The sequence below is a fragment of the Phodopus roborovskii genome, unplaced genomic scaffold, assembly GCF_943737965.1.
Source record: "Phodopus roborovskii unplaced genomic scaffold, PHOROB, whole genome shotgun sequence".
Lineage (NCBI taxonomy): Eukaryota > Metazoa > Chordata > Mammalia > Rodentia > Cricetidae > Phodopus > Phodopus roborovskii.
In genome coordinates this window covers 31,929,003-31,949,897 of record NW_026126567.1, presented here as the reverse complement: position 1 = coordinate 31,949,897, position 20,895 = coordinate 31,929,003, and the positions used below count along the sequence as shown (strand labels likewise).

Genomic DNA, 20,895 nt, shown 5'->3' with positions numbered 1-20,895 from the left:
TTCAGAATGGCCTGAGTGGCATGAAATGATGATGAGTTTAGACAGAAGGACTGGTGTCTCAAACAGAAGCCTTTGGTATGTCCTAACGGCTTTCTCTAAACCAGCAGTTCCCAACCAGCTGGTCACAACCCCTTCTGCAAACCTCCGTTTCCAAAAAACTTTACATTTCAATTCATAACAGTAGCAAAATTACAGTTATGAAGTAGCAACGAAAATAATTTTATGGTTGTGGGTCACCACAACATAAAGAACTGTATTAAGGGATTGCAGCATAAGGAAGGTTGAGAAACACTGCTCTAGCCAATCAGAGACATAAATTTATTCTGTTTAGTCCCTGTAAAGACAATGACTAACAAGGCCGAAGAGTGCAGAAGTTCAGAGCATTAATTTCTCAGTGGGACTGAGTATTGTGCTCCAGTGTGCAAGCTCCCTCACCTTCTAAAACTACCTGGCTGAGTGAGGCATCTGATGGCCCCTGTATACTGGTAACCTTGTGGATGATCCGAGAGAAAGGCCTCCAGCACTCTTAGAAAGAAATGGGTGCACACCACGACTCAGTCATTATTACCATTATCAGTTGCTTGCTTTTTATTAAATGCAGCTGTTAAAGCTTAGGTAGGAGGGAATTGACATTCTTACCTTTGAACCTCAGAGTTCTAGGACTAAGTTTCTGAAGACAGTATTTAGTGTGTGTATACTTTAAGGGAACCTGCATTTTGCATTTTCCACAACTATTAACAAATTGTTTATTGAGTGCTTACTACGCCTTGGGTACTATGATATACACAAGGCCAGCTTGGGGGATGTTTCTGTCCCTGGGAGGGCTGCACTGGGAAAGCCAGGTCTCTCCTGAGTACTGCTTTCCCCTTCTCCTGCTTCTGTAATGATATATTGAAGCTAATTTTTTTGTTGTTGTTTTGTTTTTGTTTTTGTTTTGTTTATAAAGAAAAACAAAACCCAAACAGCTTACAATCTTTTTCCGCACAATCCCTACAGAGCAGCACCCTGACAATAAGATCCACTTCACAGACACCCATCATTTACATCATTGTGTTTTAACCTCGTTTGAGTGTAGTCTGAATAGTCTTTGTCTCCTGGTTGTAAAAGAACGAGGCAGCACATACATGTGAGCTGGAAAGGAGTGCAAACCTATGTAATTAGACCTCTGATAGCAGCACAGAAACTACTCACTTGCTCCATTAGAAACAGCATTTTGCAGGGAAATGGTGGCTTATTCAAAAGCACTGCAGAAAAACAGGAAATGATGATAAAAAGACCCCTAAAAATGTTCAGCTCTGTTCCTGACATGAAATTGCAAATAAACTCAAGTGAGTGCTCCATGGGACTCTGTTGGGAAAACTTGGAGCAAGTTACCCAGCAGTACTCTTATGCTACGGGAAGAGGGCTTCCCTTCTAGATGAGGGGTCCTGCATCTTGCAGGACAGATTGCTGCAGGGTTTGTGCCACTTGCTTAGTTGCCTCTCTGTTACTGAAATATTAAAAACCTATACTCCGGTGGGCATCTGTTCAAAGCGACATTCAATAGGGTGGAAACATTAAGTTTCTTTCTGTAAAAATCACCTCTCTTTGTGGCAATGTTTTGAAATCTTTCTCCCTTTTCTCTGCACAGATGACCCTAAAGCCATTATTGCTAATCTCACGGTAAGTGTTGTAAGCCACTAGGCCTCTTCCCTTGGAGCAGCTTTGACATGATCACCTTCTAATGTTTGCCTTTCCTGTGGGTGGTTAGGAACATTTTCCTCACTGACCTGCGGTCCTGTGTATTTGTTTCCCCCAAGCTTTCAAAACTTCTGGCCTGTGGTCAACTGTAGACTCCCAATGGTCTTGGCGAGGATACAAACCGAGGTTTTTTTTCTTCCTATTAAGCTGAGAGCTATTTTCTCATGATTAATCAGATCTTTCCTCACTCTGGAACAGATCTGTCCCCATCTTCTAGCCCCCGCCCCATCCCACAGATAGAGACTTCAAAGCACTTGAGCGTATCATCAGTTAGGCCTGCACATGTCTACTGCTATCTTCCCACCCCACCTCCCACTGCTTATCTTGAAGCAATTAGGAAAGATATTGAGTTTTGAACTGCCCTTAGTCTTGGTCTCAAGAGTAAAGAATTTATCTTAAAATTTTTCTCATGTGTTCTGATAACCTACAACTTTTTTCTAACAGTGTCTAAAATTCCATTTAATCTGCTAACTATCTTTTTGTTGGGGCTAACACTACCTTCAACTTTCAAGAGACAACAGACTATGTAGGCCTTTTTATTTTTTTTTTGGTACAAAACATCACTCTGTAAGACCAATATTTACTTATATTTTCAGTGTAAAAAACCAGATCAGCACTTTAAGCCTTACATGAAACAGCATCTCCCCAAACGTTTGCACTATGCCAACAACAGGAGAATTGAGGATATCCATTTGTTGGTGGATCGCAGATGGCATGTAGCAAGGTAACTCGGGGAGCCTGTCTCTGTCTTTACAAGCATCTTTCTGTCACCTGAAAATCCATTAAGGTTCTTAGTCATTATTAAGAAAAATCTGGGCTGGAAATAATGTAGTTGTTTGGAATTTTTTGCATAGTAGATAATCGATATCTCTAGCTCCTGGGTCTTTTCTAGTTTATCATGAATCTCTTGCATAAGTTTTATAGAGACATTCTAGATTTTTTTTTAATCCCTTGAACAACTCAAAATACAACTAAAGCCTTGCTGATGTGGTCCTGGTTGACATGATTGCCTATAGCTGTGTTTGCAGAAGGTTGGAAATGTTAATCTTGAAACCTCCATTGCCATAGACTTGTTTTACATTGCTCAACTGATGTTGCCTTCTGAACTACTAAAGTCTCTCCCAGATCAAGGGGATCACCCTTTGCTTTGGGATCTGATGTAGAGCATGTCTGGGGGCTCTGTCACTTCTGAAGAGTCAATCACCACTGATTTAGATTTTTATGTAGTCATAGAAGAGTATTTTTTCACACATTCTTGCTCCAACTTTGACCTTAAGACAAGTATGATGAATATGTTTGTAGTACTAATTGACTAACTATGATGTATACTTGAGCTGAGAAGTAGTTTATAATAGTTAATGGCTAAGCATGAGATGATTATGGTCTTCAGGAACTTTTTCTCAATATGAAACACTTAGACACACATAGCATGCAATCTACTATAACTGTAAAAGACAAAATAGTTAAATACGTAGGAATTTGCAGAGAGATATGAAACCCAGAAATCACTGGAATCATGTAGAATGTCATGTAGAAATGTTGTTACAGAGATGTGGTCAAAATGTCTTGGCTGACTATGTCTTCTGCAGGACTTTTAGTGTCAGGGGCACCTAGTAAAGAAACCTGATGCATTTGTCTAGTTTATATGAAAAATGTGCCTTGGAACAGAAGTTAGCTGAAAGATGACACTAGTTGAACAAGTTAGTGAACAGCAAAGGCAGGTGCTTAATCTTTAAAAATTCACTCTTTCATTGTTGAGTTATTATATATACCTACTACTATCCTAATCCAGGTTACACTGAGGTGGAAACCCATTTGTTAGATTTTTGTAGTTGTTGTTTTTCCAGGCACTATTCTTCACTGAACTGTGCTTGCTTGTACTTAGGCAATACTTACATTACTAAGCATCAATGCTTTGGGTGGTAGATGAGTCCATAAAACAGTTTTGTAAAAGGTGTCTCTCTGTTACAAAAGGTAAAATTAAGTGATTGTGATGTCTAAACACATTTTCTAGGTGAGGTCAGGCTTTTGTTAGCTATGCCATTGTTAGTGTTAAATTGACTCCTTCATGGACTCTGGTGTTTCTATCCTGCTAGGTAATTTGTATATAATTACTTTCAGAAAATGCAGATTTCCACAAATTGATTCCGTATCACATATTTAAAAATGACTTCTGCATCTTGGGACTGAACCTGGAGAACACATAGCAGGGGGAGCTGACCAGTCCAAGCAGGATCATTTTCAAAATTTCCCCTTTAACCTAGGGTGATATGCAAAGCAATACACTAGAGAAATGAACAGAAGTACCTTGTCATTGCCATGGGAAGATGCAATTAAGACAGAAACAATTGGGCTTCAGGCAGGCCTTTTCAGGGATCCTGTGTACCCCAAATTTGCTTTCTATCAACATGATTTGGTGCAGAATCCTAACTGATCATGAAATTGTTTCAATGTAGGAAACCTTTGGATGTTTATAAGAAGCCATCAGGAAAATGTTTTTTCCAGGGTGACCATGGCTTTGACAACAAAGTCAACAGTATGCAGGTATGATCACAAAACTAAACTGAAACTGAATTGGGGGGGGGGGGTTGTGGATCATGGGGCCAGTGAAGCTTCAGGGAACTCAGACATAGAAGAAACATGGCTAGTCGAAGCAAGGATGGTTAACTATGTTTCTTTTCTTTTCTTCTGGAAGACTGTTTTTGTAGGTTATGGCCCAACTTTTAAGTACAGGACGAAAGTGCCTCCATTTGAAAACATTGAGCTTTACAATGTTATGTGTGGTAAGTCACTTGCTCAATCAAACGCAATGAAACAATCTTTGCTCAGTGAATTTCCTTACTGCCAGAAAAAGAAATGAGTTGTCTATTTTCTAAGACCTTCTCTCCCTGAAAAAAAAAATTGTAACTTGCCCATTGGTTCAAAAGACAGAATGTCACCCCCTTCTAAGGCTTCTTTGTGTCCCTTCAACAGTTGACTAATAGGGAGTTTTCATAGTGTTGCTGTTGGCAGCCGCTGGCTGATCCAACATAGCATTACAGTTTGACACCGTTGGTCAGAGACCCGATGAAGCAAGAGTTCCATGTAGACAGAGCGTTCTCCTACCTCCCTCTCTCATGTTGCAGCCCAGTGAAAAATTTGCCAGCTTGCATCCCAGCCAGCTATTTATGTACTCCTAATTATTTTTCTTCCTTGAGCTTCTCGTTGCTGAATGAGGACAGCTTTTCCTATTTAGTAAGGGAGTGTCAGTCTGGTGGTTAGAGGGGGAGTCTGAAAGTCGGGCCTCCTGGGTTCTTTTCCTAGGTTGGCTGCTAACTCTCTACTGTCCTGCCTCTCAGCTTAGGCAAGTCACTGTATGCCCACTTGGCAACCATTCATTTGCTGTGAAATCAGCCTGTTCATCCCTTGGTAGCCCATCAAGGCACATGGCCAAAGCCTGCTCTTGTCCTCACACTTTTGGGGAGTGCATTACAGGGCAGGCTATGGATACTTATTGACTATGTCTTATTTCAAAATTTGGGTTTAAAGAGTCCAGAGAACTGCAGGAGGTTGATGGTAGCAACATTGTCACACACACAGGCAATGGCTGAGTAAACTGTTCCTCCACTCTGGGCTTTTGGGAATGCTTGTCTCTATTCACACTCTAACAATAAACAGAGCTATTTCAAGAAGTATTAGCAAGGTTCAGAAGATGAGAAAGGAGTGGCAAATATGGTAATGCAGTTAGTCCAATTGTGATTTGTGTTCAGTATTTATGGACCTGCATCCCTTTCTATTCACCAGATCTCCTAGGATTGAAGCCGGCTCCCAATAACGGAACTCATGGAAGTTTGAATCACCTATTGCGTACAAATACCTTTAGGCCAACCATACCAGAGGAAGTCACCAGACCCAACTATCCAGGGATAATGTACCTCCAGTCTGATTTTGACCTGGGCTGCACCTGTGATGATAAGGTAGAGCCAAAGGTAGAAACCATCTTTATGCTTTACCATGGAGATGTTAGTTTGGTATATACAGCATTGTCCTGCAGAGCTTTCTGTGATAGCGTTAATGACTGTCTTTGCTATCCAAAATGGAGCCTGTGACTGGTTACAATGGAGGGATGAAAATTTTAACTCCATTGTTTTAAAGTTAAGTATTATTAAAAGCTGAATATGGCTCATGGCTACCATCTTAGACAGCACGGGTCTGGAGAGGAGAATGAAGGATAAAAATGTTATCCTCTGGATTCACAATGTGCAGTCAGGAGCTCACTCTTCTATGTAATTGTAGATCACCGGTGATTCAAAGCCCTCATAGATAACAGGTAGCCATGTCAAAATGGTTTTAAAAGGCACTTGAGATTTTAAGGGATTTGAGAAAACTATTTGCAAAACCTGGGCAGGGTAGACAGAAGTCACTGGGGAATGGGAAATATTCTGGAGCTTCCAAGGTGGGAAAGGTGAGGGCAGATAGAAAATTACTAGGGAGATTGGCAGGAGAGAGAGAGAGGGAGGGTGGGAGGGAGGATAAAAGAGAGCACTGTGTCAGTTCAAATATTGCAGCCCAAACTGCAGATCACTACCTGTGATCTGGTAGTATAACACCCTAGTCTCTATCGCCTACTGTACTCTGCTCAGGTGTCTTCCATGGTAGAGCCTAATTGCAAGCCAAAGAAGAAGTTTATTCTTTAATGCAACCCCTAACACTCACCTGGGTGAAGAAGGTACAACACGAATGGGCGGTGTTCAAAGCATATCACCCATTATACTGTGATGGGTCTGCCTATAAATATCAACAAAACAAAAGAAAAACCAAACCCCAAAATATTAAGCAGTAATTTGCTCATTGAATTTTTAAGTTGATTAAGATTTTTATAGCTACCAACCAATGCTGCTTCTTTTCTTCCTTTTTAATTTTCTTTTTATTTATTCTTTGTCTTTCACATCATACATCTCAATCCCATTCATTTCCCTTCCTTTCATATCCACTCTCTGACCTTGAAACCCATAATAATAAAGTAAAATAAAATTCAACTTAAGGGAGGGGGAAGAAAGAAAGAGAGAGAGAGAAAGATCTCATTTTGGAAGCTGTAGTGTGACACAGTGAGTCACACTTTACCCTTCCATCCATGTATATTTACTTGCAAGTGTTCATTGCAAAGAGTCATTGATCTGGTTCGAGGCTCCTGGTTTCTGCTACACTGTTGATGCTGGGCCTTCACTGGAACTACTCTAGGATGTCCTGTTGTTGCCCTGTGCTGTGGAGATCCTGCTGCTTTGGATCTTCAGGTCTGGCCCCCTCACATGCCCCAGCAGACCATAGATAGGGTGGATATTGGGGTGGGCCAACTCATAACCCTGGTTATGGGCATGGGCAGTTGCAGGGTTGGTCAGCCTTCCAAATACTCTCACAACTAGGGTAAGCTCTCTGGCATTGCCCCAGCTAGTTCATCCCTTGTAGTAAGGAGCAAAGGGTGGGGCCTGCTCTCCTGCTTTGATGTCCTCAGGCTTGGCCCTCTCACACCCAAGCCACCAGGGCCAGCTCTATTGTGCTGCCCAGGTGAGGTACAGGGTCCACACTCCTGAGTGCTGCATCTGTCAAAGGGCAGGAACAGCTCTCTGGCTCTGCTCTTATGGCCTCTGGCCATCTCTCCCACTACAGTCAGCTAAGAGGTGGTGGCATCTATCCCCAGGCCCAGACCATCATATGAGGAGCAGGACCAGATCTCCCACACTCAAATTCTCAGGGCTCATCCCCCACCCCCACCCCACTCCCATCAACAGGGCCAGTTCTACTGTGCAAGTAGCAGGGCCCAAACCTTCCTGAGTGCCACAGCTGGTAAGGGGGAGGGTCAGCTCCTTCATCTGCAGCAGGAGGCAGGAGCAAGGAAGGTGGGCATCTCAACTAGTGCTTCTACTAGCAGAAATGAACCAATGCTTCCACATTGAGTTGAGAAGATGCTTGCATAAAGTAATGGTGTTAATTCATTTTTAAACGCTGTTTAATTGTAGGCAGACATGTGAGGGGCCTTTCTTCCCTCCTTCCTTCCTTCCTTCCTTCCTTCTTTCTTTCTTTCTTTGTATTAGCCACAGAAAAATGGACAGTAATTCTCCTGTTGTGCAATCTCTTTCCCTTACCATTTGTCTCCTCCCAGGATTCCTGCAGGCATAGGAGCCACAGTTTCTTTAAAAAAAAAAAAATATATATATATATATATATATATATATGTATATGTATATGTATATATATATATATATATCCAAGTCCATTTAAATGAAAACAAACATTTATAGACAATATTTTGGAATTTGGCCATCGTTCTTTCCAAACTACTTCCTGCTGGTAAGGGGTGCTGTCATGGGGGATTCGAAGAAGATGCAGAAATCCTGGCTGTAGTCTGTCAGGCTGCTTTGTCCAGCTGTTTTGAATGTAGGATCACCTGGTACTTTGTTTCAGGTGGTCTGGCTTGATCAAACCACATTAGTCTGGAAGGAATCCACATCTTTTCATTTTCTGTGGAAACAAAAATAGAAATCCTTTTCTCCAGTTACTTGTCCTTGAACTTAAATTTTGGAGTCAAAGCATTTTTTTTAATTTAATTTATTGTTTTACATGTCGATCCTAGTTCCCTCTCCCTCTCTCCCTCCATCTCTCCATCCCTCCCTCCTTCCCTCCCTTTTACCCTCTCTGCCCTCTCAATGCACTCTAACCCACCCTCCCCTCCCATCCCCCCACCCCCACTACCATTCCATATGTAGGGGAATGCCATCCAGTTGGGGTCATATAGATCTGACAGGTCATGTGAAGTAGAGACAAGGGCTTCTTTCCTGTCTCTAGATTAAGGCAGTTATCCCTTCATGGGGGATGTGTTCGCAAGGTCCTTTTGTGCACCAGGGATATATCCTGGCTCCACTGTCTGAGGTCCCTTAGACTGCTCAGTCCTTCTGGCTGAGACCCATATTCAGGGGGGCCTGAGTCAGTCCCATGCTGGCTTCCCAGCTATCAGTCTGGTGGCCCTTTAGCTCCTCCTTGTTCAGGTCAGCTGTCTCTATGTGTTTCTGCTGCCTGGTCTTGTCCTCTCCATCTGCATCTGGGTTCTACTTCGACTCAGTGTTTATGTATGGGTGTTTGCTCCTGTTTCCATCAGGCATTAGTTGAGGGCTCCATGGAGAAGTTAGTTGTTGATCTCACTCTCCGGGAAGGGCATTTATGGTAGCCTTTCCATGGAAGCTCAGATTGTTAGTTGGGAGCAGTCTTGTAGTTCTCTAGACCTTTCTTTGTGTTCAATTTTATCTTCAAACCATTATTGTCTCCCTATTTTATGTTCTCTCTCTCTCTCTCTCTCTCTCTCTCTCTCTCTCTCTCTCTCTCTCTCTCTCTCTCCTGTCTTCTATTCCTAACCGGGCGCAATCTTGCTGGTCGCACATGTTTTCCTTTCCTCCCCCTCATTTTCTCCTACTTCTCTCTCCATTCGCTGTCCTCCCCTACTTCACCTGAACTCTGGGGGACTTGTCCCTTCCCAGTTCTGTGAGGGACTTTATATGAATCTCTTAGACTACACCTTGTATCCTAGTTCCTCTGGTGGTGTGAGTTATAGGCTGGTGATCTAGGTCTAAATCCATATATGAGTGAGTATATACTGTGTTCCTCTTTTTGTGACTGGGTTTACCTCATTCAGGATAGTTTCTTCAAGTGCCATCCACTTGCCTGTGAATTTCAAGATACCGTTGTTTTTTTCTGCAGAGTAGTATTCCATTGTGTAGATGTGCCACATCTTCATTAACCATTCTTCAATTGAAGGGCATCTAGGTTGCTTCCAGGTTCTTGCTATTACAAATAGTGCTGCTATGAACATAGTTGAACAGATGTCTTTGTTGCATGGATGTGGATCCTTTGGGTATATGCCTAAGAGGGGGATTGCCGGGTTCTGTGGTAAGCTAATTCCCATTTTCCTGAGGAACAGCCATACTGATCTCCAAAATGGCTGTATGAGTTTGCACTCCCACCAGCAGTGGAGGAGTGTTCCCATTTCTCCACATCCTCTCCAACATGAGTCATCATTGGTGTTTCTAATTTTAGCCATTCTGGTATCTCAAAGTTGTTTTGATTTGCATTTCCCTGATAGCTAAGGATGTGGAGCATTTTCTTAAGTGTCTTTCAGCCTTTTTGGTTTCCTCTGTTGAGAATTCTTTCTTCAGTTCTGTACCCCATTTTTAAATAGGGTTATTTGGTGTTTTGTTGACTAGTTTCTTGAGTTCTTTGTATACTTTGGAGATCAGCCCTTTGTTGGATATAGGATTGGTGAAAATCTTTTCCCAGTCTGTGGGCTGCCATTTGGTCTTGTCCACTGTGTCCTTTGCCTTACAGAAGCTTCTAAGTTTGAAGAGGTCCCATTTATTAATTGTTTCTCTCAGTGTCTGTGCCCCTGGAGTTATGTTCAGGAAGTGGTCTCCCATACCAATTTGTTCAAGGGTACCTCCTACTTTCTCTTCTAAGAGGTTCAATGTGGCTGGATTGATGTTGAGGTCTTTGATCCATTTGGACTTGAGTTTTGTGCATGGCGACAGACATGGGTCTATCTGCAGTCTTCTACACACCCACGTCTAGTTGTGCCAGCACCATTTGTTGAAGATGCTGTCCTTGCCCCATTGTATAATTTTAGCTGTTTTGTCGAAAATCAGGTGTTCATAGGTGTGTGGGTTAATATGAGGATTTTCAATTCGATTCCATTGGTCTACCTGTCTATTTTTATGCCAATACCAGGCTGTTTTCAGAACTATAGCTCTGTAGTAGAGCTTAAAGTCAGGAATGGTGATGCCTCCTGAAGTTCTTTTATTGTATAGGGTTGTTTTGGCTATCCTGGGTCTTTTGTTTTTCCATATAAAGTTGATTATTATCCTTTCAAGGTCAGTGAAGAATTGTGGTGGGATTTTAATGGGGATTGCACTGAATCTGTAGATTGCTTTTGGCAAGATTGCCATTTTTACTATGTTTATCCTACCTATCCAAGAGCATGGGAGATCTTACCATTTGTCCCCTCCCAGGATTCCTACAGGCATAGGAGCCACAGTTTTGTAAGCTCTAGAATACGAGGAATTCAGTTTGCCTTTCCTCCCTCTACATGTTTATCTCCTTCCTATCTTTGCTCTTAATAAGAATCTGGAAGGCTAATGAGTGGAGGGGGGGCAGGCAATGCTCAAAATCTGGAGGTGAGAGGCTGCCAAAATCAAATGGAATCAACTTAAGAGGATCACAAGTATACTTTTAGAGGACTCTGTAGTTACATTTGTTCTCTGCATCCCCTCCAGTAAGAAAGCCTTTTGAATAGCTTGACATAAATTCTTTCCATAAAGTTTGCATTGTCTTTATTTAAAGGATTTCCAAAATGTCTATTCTTCTTTTCCTCCTTTCCTTCCTTCTTCCCTCCCTCCCTCCTTTCCCCCTCTCTCTTTCCCTGTGTTTCTTCAATTCTTCTCCAACACAGCATTAACTGGGACACTGAAAGTCTTGTGTAACTCCCCTGCTTGACTCTCTACTTTTACTTTGTGTATATACAGCTCCTAAATAGTATACTAAGTGACTTACCACATCTCAAAATAAAGAATGGAATAATTTGCACATGGGAAATTTGTATGTGGCTGCTGTTGTAGGCTCCAAGTCCTGAGATTGTTTGATTCATCATTATTTCTGGGATACATTTATGTCTATTTGCATATGAACTTTTACCTCACTTATTTTCATGTTAGTTAGTTATAGTTGATACAGAAACAGATCATAGTGTTTTTATTAAGTTTTCTGTCTGAGAACATTTGGTAACTTTCAAATATCAGCTTTACAGTTTTTCAAAGGACATTATTGTAAGTGGGGTTTTGTAGTTGATGCTCTCGAGCCTCAGGGACAGGTCATGGGTGTAAATTCTGAACAATACTTTTTCAGAGTTGTTCCATCATTACTCTCCGGAAGTGCTGAGTCATTACTGTTTGGACTTGGAAGAAAAGCAGTTTTGTACATTGGTTTGGTGGCTCATTTTAGTGTAGACAGGAATTAATCTGAGATAGGAGGCACTGCTGTAGCTCCTTACATGTATGTGCCCAAATATCCACTCTTCTCAGCCTGGGAAGCTACCATGAGTGCTCACAGTGGGAAGGAAAAGGAGCTGGTTCACAGGGAGTCACCAAGGTGCTCACAGACAAGCTTAGAATGCAGATAGGAGATAAAGCAGAAGCTCACCAGGAGGATTACCACGGTGACAGAAGCTGGAATTTAGCAAGATGCTAAGGAGAAAGAAGGGAAGGAAGAAAGAAAGAACATCTCTGATGTGCCTTTTTCTTTCCTTTTCCGGTTTTCACATGTGAAGAACAAATTGGACGAGCTCAATAAACGTCTTCACATCAAAGGGTCTACAGAAGGTAAGGGCAGGTTCCAAAATCAATAAAACAAGTTTTGACTTCTAGTTTTTAAAAATCAGAAAATAGAGCTGGAGAGATGGCTTGCCATTCTTCCAGAAGACCTGGGTTGGATCCCTGGCACCCACAAGGCAACTCACAACCAGCTGTAACTCCAGTTCTTAGGGATACAATGGCCTCTTCTGGTCTCTGTGCTCAACAGGCATACACATGGGTGGAAGACATACATGCAGGCAAACCACCCATACACATAAAAAACAACCAACCAAACCAAACCAATCAACCAAACAAAAGACCATCAAAGACCATCCTATTTCTTTTATGACCAAAATGATATTTTTAAAAAATCTCTAATTATATTGCAAACATTTTTTATATCTATGAACACAAGGTGCCAGCTAGACAATGGGGAAATTCTATTAGCTTTTGAATTTCCTTTACTAGTGTTTAAACTCCAAGAAAAAGAAAGAAATCCATTGAGCATCTGATGGGTCACAAATGAAGGTGCTAACAGGAACTTTTTTGGAAATGGTAGTCATAGTGATAAATATTAGCTCCTGCTGCTTACACCAAAGCTCAAATGCCTGAAGGATCAGCAGGTAAGTTGTAATGGAGAAAGGTTCCTAGAAGAAATGAGATTTCCTTCATCACACACAGGACTCTCTACCCCAACCCATTGTCCTCTTATTTTATATATGACAACAGCAAGCACATGAGAGTAAACTCTGTAAGCGTGATATATGGCAAAAACCAAATACAAAACAAACAGAGAGCAGCCAAAAATCCCAGGGATTTCTACCAAGGAAAAAACAAACATCTTGTTCACGTTTTAGTATGCTGAATGTAGGCTAAGTGGGCTTCCCTGCATTTGCTGTGGAATCTAGGTTGAAAGAACTTCCCCAGTCTGGGACATGCCATGCTCATGACAACACTCACAACTGTGTATACTAGCTATCAACACTTCTGCTTTCATCAGGTAGTGCCACTTCTAGTCACAGTTTACCAGCCCAAGTAAGACTCATGATGCCAATGGTGTAGAGTATACTCTTTCCACTGGGACTCTATTCTTTTTGCAAGTTATACAGTTGCAGCTTAGAATAGAGCATAATCAGGAACAACCCATCAGGCAAATTCTTCCTTTTGATTTATTTTGTTTGTTTTGCTTCTTTGAGACAGGGTCTCACTATGTAGCTCTAACTGGTCTGAAACTCACTATGTAGTTTAGGCCGGCTTCCAACTTAGAGACCCACCTGCCTCTGCCTCCTGAATGCTGGGATTAAAGGTATTCACCACCATCTTCTTCTTGATTTTGAAGTTCTGGAAAATTAGAAGAGAGAGTAGCGAGCTGCCCTGAAGGTTTCCTACAACACATGTAATGACTTTCTGAGACACCCAGAGCTGGGTTGAAGAAGTAGATGGAACAACATGGTAGAACTACATCTAGTTCTAATAATGCACAGATTCTCTCAGGCCATCTCTTGAGTCCCATCAGTTTCCATGTGGTCCTGTTTATCATATGGTTTCTCGTATGAATTAGCAGAGGTTGAAGAAGGCAGCAGCAGGTCTTAATTTCTTGTCTGGCTTTCTTTCTATAAAAGATCTTCATCTTTTTTTCTATATCACCACCCTCCCCCTTTCCCTTTGATCACAGAATACCCAGGCTTTCTGGCATGTAATTGGATAGTACAGTTTTACAGGCAGAGCTTTGTTGGTGGGAGCTTTATGTATCCCCCACAAACTCAACAAATGACTTGAAAGTTTGTCACCTAACTTTTAGTGTACTGTAATGTCATTATATGTAAACAACAGCAGCGACAACAACAATACAAGTTGCCAGAGGGGTGGGGTAGGGTGTGCCATGATTTCCAAATAGTCAGTTACCAAAGAAGCAGCCCTGAGACACTCTTTATAAGACTCCTGCTCTCTTCTTTCTGGCAGCTGGATGTAAACTCCAGCTGTGCTTGCTCCTAAACATTTCCACCCACATGACGATGTCTGCATCTAGTCTGTTGGTGTGATGGCATTGCATTCACATGACAAAAATCACTCCCTTAATGAGTACTGCCACCAAGCATGGCAGCAGGAGGCCTTGTGCTGGTGAACGTGTGGCTATCAGGACTAGAACGAGCTGTAGTGAGTGATGTTACTTCTATGCAGCTTTGCTTAGAGTTGACCATGAGTGTCTTACATGTATCACGGAAGGGTCTTACTTATTTACCCTCCTCTCCTACAACACACCCCAACCACAGCCTCCCCTTCCTCCACTCCTCTTAGTTGCTCCCCACCCCTTGTCCTCCAGATCCACTGCTCCTCCATTTGCCTTCAGGAAAAAAACAAAACAAAACAAAACAAAACAAAAAAAACAAAACAACAAAAAAAAAAGAAAACCAGGGCTCCCAGCGATATCAACTGAACACTGCATAATAAGATGCAGTATGACTAGGTACCAATCCTCATATCAAGGCTAGATGAGGCAACACAGCAGGAGGAGACGGGTGCCAAGAAAAGGCAAAAGAGTCAGAGACAGCCCCACTCCCACTGTTAGGAGTCCCACAGAAATCCCAAGCTAAACAACCACAGGGTGTATGCAGATGAGCACCACAGACCCATGTAAGGTCTGGATGTTTTCGTAGGGGCTAGTGATGTGTCCTCTCTCAGTATTTGTTGGGACCTTAGCTGGAATTGACTGTGGTTTCTGAAAGAATGACACCACTGACAGTTTTAACCCTTGGCTTCAAAAGGACAGTATAAAATATTAGGGGAAAATCATGACAACTAGATCGGTTACTTTTACCTCACTGTGAAGGCTGCCCTTCAGATCCAATCTGAAGCAGGAAAGATTTATTCTGGCTTGCGGTTTCAATCCATCATGAGGGAGAAGATGTGACATAACAATTCAGTTCATGGTAGTGGTGGAGCGAGCATATGGTAGACAGGCAGCCTTGAGTAAGGCTTGAACCAGGGCCCTGGCTAACACCTTCAAAGGCCTGCCCCTAGTAACTTACTCTGCAAGCCAGGTTGCTTATCCTCTCAATACAGCACCATTAGCTGGGGAAAGCATTCAGACAGCAGCTTGTGGGATATATTTCAGACTCAATTCATGGCAGTAGCATAAGCATTTGGTGTCTTCATGGTCTACAGGAACCAACCTTTAAGGATATGAGACACCTGAAATAAAACCAGCTGTGTATTATGTTGTAGTGTGTGAAAACCATTTCTTTGGCTAGATTCTGGAATTTGTGTAAATCTCGGTGTCCCCTGACTTTCATCTCCATCACCTCATCAGTTCTGTCTCATTCACTTCTACAATGGTAAGGAGGCATCTTCTGAGTCTTGAGTGTCTCATATACCATGCTTCCAGGTTCCCATTCAAAATGCCCAGTGTCTGCTACAGTAGAATCTTGTGAATACAAATCACCTGTGTTTATGTGTGTGCACATATGCATGTGCATTGAAGTATGTGTGTATGTGTGAGTGTGTGTGTGTGCATGCTCATGCCTGCACAGGCACTGGATTCAGAGTAACTGATTTGGCTTTCTGACTTTAGATATGTATTGAGCCTTATAAAGCAGTTTATAAATCTAACATTCTATATGCAAATGTAAGATATTTCTGGTTTTGTTTATTAGTTCAAAGTAGAGATGAGTCATGTGTAACACTGTAGCGTTTCTGTGTTGCTGTTTTAATGTCATCTACTATGAAAGAAGTCCGACATCTATGTAGAGAGCACATGTGAAAGTGGCATATTCCAGTCATGAAGTAGCCTGGAGTCTATTTGAGGTCAAAAAGTAGTAAATTAGTCTTAGGTGATGTTTTGCTATTCAGTCAAGGCCTTTGTAAAATAAAGAGGAAGAAAACTGTAGTCATCAAAACTGGTCTGATGAGGTCATACTATTTCTACGTAGGTGGCAAATTCTGAATCTGTGTTGCATAACAGCTGTTGTTTTCTGGTCACAAGTATCTAGTATAGTGGCAGATTTGCTGTGCAATGAAAACTCATTTCCTTGTGACCCCGAGTCAGAGGATAAAGGAATGGATGGCATGGAAAATGTCCACTCTCTTTACAGGCAATTCTGGCTTTATAGCCCAAAGAGGAAGAACAACATTAATAACTTGCCTTAATCTTTTCTTCATGGCTACAAAATGCTTTGCATTTTATTTTATTTATTTATCTTATTTTACATATTGATCCCAGTTCCCTCTCCCTTCCTTCCTCTCTTTCTCTCTCCTTCCCTCCCATACCCACAACCACCCTCCCCTCCCATTCCTCCCCCCTCCACATGTAGGGTGATGCCTTCCAGGATGAGTCATCTAAATCTGTCAAGTCATTTGGAGTAGGGACTAGGACTTCTTCCCTGTTTCTAGGTTAAGGGAGTATACCTCCATGGGGAATGTACTCCCAAAGTCCTTTCGTGCACCAGGGATGATACATTCTGGTTCCACTGTCTGAGGTCCCTTAGACTGCTCAGTCCTTCTAACTGAGACCCATGTTCAGGGGGTCTGAGTCAGTCCCATGCTGGATTCCTAACTATCAGTCTTGGGGCATCCATTAGCTCCTCCTTGTTTAGGTCCACTGTCTCTATGTGTTTCTGCAGCCTGGTCTTGTCCTCCCTCTCTGCATCTGGATTCCAGTTCGGCTCAGTGTTTACTTTGCATTTTCTTAAGCAAGGCTGCGCTGTCATCTTTGTATGGAAAGGAACTTAAATCATTTCAATGACTATGTATGTTTGGCACTTTACACACCATATGAAATTAATTTATGTATTAAAGAATGACAGTAATTTTGCTGACTGGGTAGAAGATTCCTGATTGTTGTTGGGAGACTCTAGGAACTTTTCAGATCCTAAAATGCTTCCTGTTTCTGGTGGCTTTTTGAAGACTGTTGTGCTAAAGAAGGGAAGTGGCATAGTTGTTTTTCTCAGTATAGGCATGTCTGTGTATGTGTTACAGAAAGCAGCGGGCAAGTCACTAGCTCCATCATTGCTTGTGATTTATAGTAGGATTCAAAGTCTTGATGGTAGACACTAACTTTGAATAACATTTGCCTACCAGGGTTCTTTGCTGCTATTGAAGTTGAGCATGGCCCCTTTGCTGACCAGCTATGGCTATAACCATGGCTGCTTTGGGTGAAAGACGGAACTTGGCATTTTCTAGTCTTTGCTTCTCAGTGATGTAACAGGTCTGAATGATACAAGAGAAGTTAAGTGTTTTGGGTTACAGAGCTAGGAAGCGCTGAGATGAGATGTAACACAAGCCTGGTGTTGCTTTCTGAGAATGCTCTTGGGGGGGGGGGATTGTTAAGAGCGGCTGTCTGGGGCTGCAGTAGTTGCTGGCATGCTTGCTGATAGAGACTTTGATGCAAACACTTGTCCTCACTGCAGATTCCTAATGGCACCTGGCAGGCACTGCTTGAGCAGAGTTTTGTGCTCAAGAAGAGTTGTGCCTTTATTCCAATATAACCCGACTGGAGACTACCCAAAATACCAGGGGAAGAATAACTAACTGGGTCAGGTGGTGGTGGTACATGGCTTTTTAATTTCAGCACTTGGAAGGCAGAGGCAGGCGATCTCTGTGAGTTCGAGGCCAGCCTAGTCTACAGAGCAAATTGTAGAACAGGTTCCAAAGCTACACAGGGAAACTCTGTCTTGAAAAAAACCAAAGACAAAACAAACAAAGAAAATAGCTAGCTGAAAGTTGGGACCTAGCAGTTGCGTGGGCCATACATGTGAATTATCTTGTGTAAATTTATGTCATCACTAGAGGTGACCCAGGTGATCCCATTCTATCTCCAAATTCTATTAGGCAGGCCACATGTAGACACCCAGATTTTTTTTTTTTAATCCACATGTCAACTGGTTACTAAGTAGACCTGTGACTGGTATCACTGGAGGCAGACTATATAACATGGATTTAGTCCCTGTCTTCATAAAGTGATCGTTCTCTTGTAAGGTTTAGCAAGCAGATGAATTACAGCAGAACATTTCTTGTCTGGTTTGGTTTTGGTTTTTCAGGACAAGAGTTCTCTGTAGCCGTGGCTGTCCTAGAAGTCACTCAGTAGACCAGGCTGGCCTTGAACTCCCATTGATGCCTGCCTCTGCCTCCCAAGTGCTGGGATTAAAGGAGTGTGCCACCACCACCAGCTTACAACTGGATGTTTTAATGATGGAACTGGAAAGCAAAAGGTGTGACTGAAAGCATGGAATCGTTTCCCATGAAGGCTGAAATGGCAGTGAATGACAATAGGTGCTTGCAAGGCAGAGAAGGAGAAAGGAAAAAGAAAGTTTTTTTGTTTTTTTTTTTTTTTTATTTTTTTTTTTTTTTTTTATTGTAGAAACTTTGTGGTAAATTTTAAGCATATGTTACTGTGGGAGTGACTGTTTAAGAAAACAGAAAGGGAGAAGGATTTTTCATGTGGCTCCAAGTCCATCTGCTGAAGTATGAATCAGGAAGCAGAGGAGGGAGACGAAACACAAACTTGAGTCCGAATGACTAAACTTTGGAAGACAAAAAGAGTGAATTCTGGGGAAGTCCACACCACTTAAAAGAATCGGCTCACGGTCTTTTGCCAAATGTGGTGTCTGGAGGGCAATGCTGGCCTATGCTAAAATGCCAGAGATGCTACTGTAAACAGGGAGCTTGGGTGTGGAAGGAAGGCTGTGTCTGGAACCCTGTGTAGTAGGAGCTCAGCCTGGGAAGACATGAACTACACTAGATCCACGTCAGGAAATCTCAAGAGGGCTCTAGGGAGGTGACTCACTTGTGAAGTGCCTTCAGTGCAAGCAAGATACCTAGCAGCCATGTTAAAAAAACAAAAAGCAAAAAACAAAAAAAAAAATAGGCCTGCTATGCTTCTGTAACCCCAGCACTTGGGAGGAGGAAATGCGTGCATCTCTAGACTTTCCTAGCCAGCCAGTCTAGTTAATCAGTAAGCCTTAAGTTCTGTGAGAGACCCTGTCTCAAAGAACAGTAAAAGAGTGAAGGAGTGGGGGAGACAGCTAATATCAACTCCTGGCCTCCACTTGCAAATGCACACAAGCATTAGCATGTACATACTCACATCACACACACATATACAGTACAAATCATGGGGGAAAAGATGGTTAAAGGATGCTAAGGTGCTGTTGGATATATAAAGTACTTCAGAAGTTCTATAGCATAGCAAGGCAGCTATAACTGACCACACTTAATTAATTGTATATTTCAGTTCTGCTAGTGGAGAAAATTTTCAGTGTCCCAACACAAGGAAATACATATTTAAGTTAATTACTCTACCTATTCAATCAGACCATTAAAAATTTTGTGCTGGAACCAGGCCACATAAATATGTGGCCAGTAAAAAATGTACCCAGTAAAAATTTCTAAAAATTTTTAAAATCAAATATTCAAAATATCAATACTCTACATAGGTCAGAAATCAAAGTAGGGGAAATTAACAATGAAACCAGGAGAATATGTTGCAGAAAAAGAGCTTGTAGGCTGACTTTGAGACAAATATTTTAGCATGTGTGAAGACTGAGAGTCCAATCCATTTTGTAGTCTGAGTAGGAGCATTTTGTTAAAGTGTGTTAAAGAGAAATGCAATGTGTGGTTCCCTGAGATGTCCAAGACTAACAGCTGAACCATGTCTGGACTTGTGATTTGCAGACAATGAAACAGTAAAACCTAATCTTGATTCTGAATCTCAAAATTCATTTTTCTTAGGAAGATGATTTCTCTTCTTCCTTGTGTAAAGTATTAATTATTAAGCCTCAAAGAGAGAAGGGTAAATTTCTAGAGAGCCAGGTGGGTTGGATTTTTGGGAGGTTGTTGATATCATTGTGTATTTTTTTTCTTCATAAGTTCGATAAGAATTGACAAAAAAAGCAAATGAGATAATGATATGTTTGTGTTCTGGCTGTGTTCAAAAAGCTGCAGCTGTATCAACAGCTTGAAGCTGTGGACTTGATTTCCGAAGTAAACCCCAACTTTGTGGGTTGTACCAAAGAGCAGATGGAGATGGAGAGGCTTCCTGGGGAGACTCCTCACAATGTCCTGCCAATCTCATGCCTCATCTTCCCTTTTCCTCATGTCTCTTGAACTTTTTTATTTAAAACTCGAGGACTATATTGTTTGTCAGACACTTCTGGTTGTTAACAGTTATATAAGGGCAACAGATGTAAACCAATGGTTTACTATTATGCCCTATAAAGGCCTTTCACATGCTAGGTTATGCTTGTTTGTAAAATGTCTTATCTGCTTTCCCATCACCCTGTGTGGACACCAGACAGTATAGCTTACACTACATGTTGGTTGTAGAAGGCAGGATTGTCACTGGACTGTGAAATCTTTGAGGGTAAGAGCTCGAAGCCATCTTTCTTCAGTATCTCCATTCTCTAGCGCAAGACCTGGACCTTAGTAAATGTTCAATGAAGTGATGTGCAAAGAGCTAAGGGACAGGATTATGACTAAGGAGACAGCTCAATTAGCAATGTGTCTGCCACAAAATGCATGAGTTTGCATACCCATCACCACTGTAAAAAAAAAAAAAAAAGGGCATGGCAATGCATGCCTATAATTCTAGAACTGGGCTGAAGAGATAGGTTGATCCTTAGGGCTCACTGGGCAGCCCTTCTAGCTCAATCTGTGAGTTCTAGATTTAGGGAGAGAAGACCCTGTGCTAAAAACTAAGGTGGAGAGAAACAGAGGCATTTGGTGTTGACCTCTGTCTTCCACATGCACGAACAAACACATACACACCCGCGCTTGCGCGTGCGCGCACACACAG

At 41.9% G+C, this 20,895-nt stretch overlaps 1 protein-coding gene across 3 annotated transcripts in view; it reads left to right on the top strand.

Annotated features, from left to right (window-relative positions):
• Enpp2 (ectonucleotide pyrophosphatase/phosphodiesterase 2) overlaps positions 1 to 20,895 on the top strand; it is a 118,632-nt gene that overhangs the window by 84,544 nt on the left and 13,193 nt on the right. For 2 of the 3 annotated variants that reach the window (XM_051202700.1, XM_051202698.1), the window contains exons 14-19: positions 1,631 to 1,662; positions 2,337 to 2,464; positions 4,197 to 4,284; positions 4,436 to 4,523; positions 5,524 to 5,708; positions 12,083 to 12,134. In XM_051202700.1, coding sequence (XP_051058657.1) covers positions 1,631 to 1,662; positions 2,337 to 2,464; positions 4,197 to 4,284; positions 4,436 to 4,523; positions 5,524 to 5,708; positions 12,083 to 12,134 — 573 coding nt within the window. The remainder of the gene's footprint in view (positions 1 to 1,630; positions 1,663 to 2,336; positions 2,465 to 4,196; positions 4,285 to 4,435; positions 4,524 to 5,523; positions 5,709 to 12,082; positions 12,135 to 20,895) is intronic. The other variant, XM_051202699.1, reaches the window with a different exon arrangement.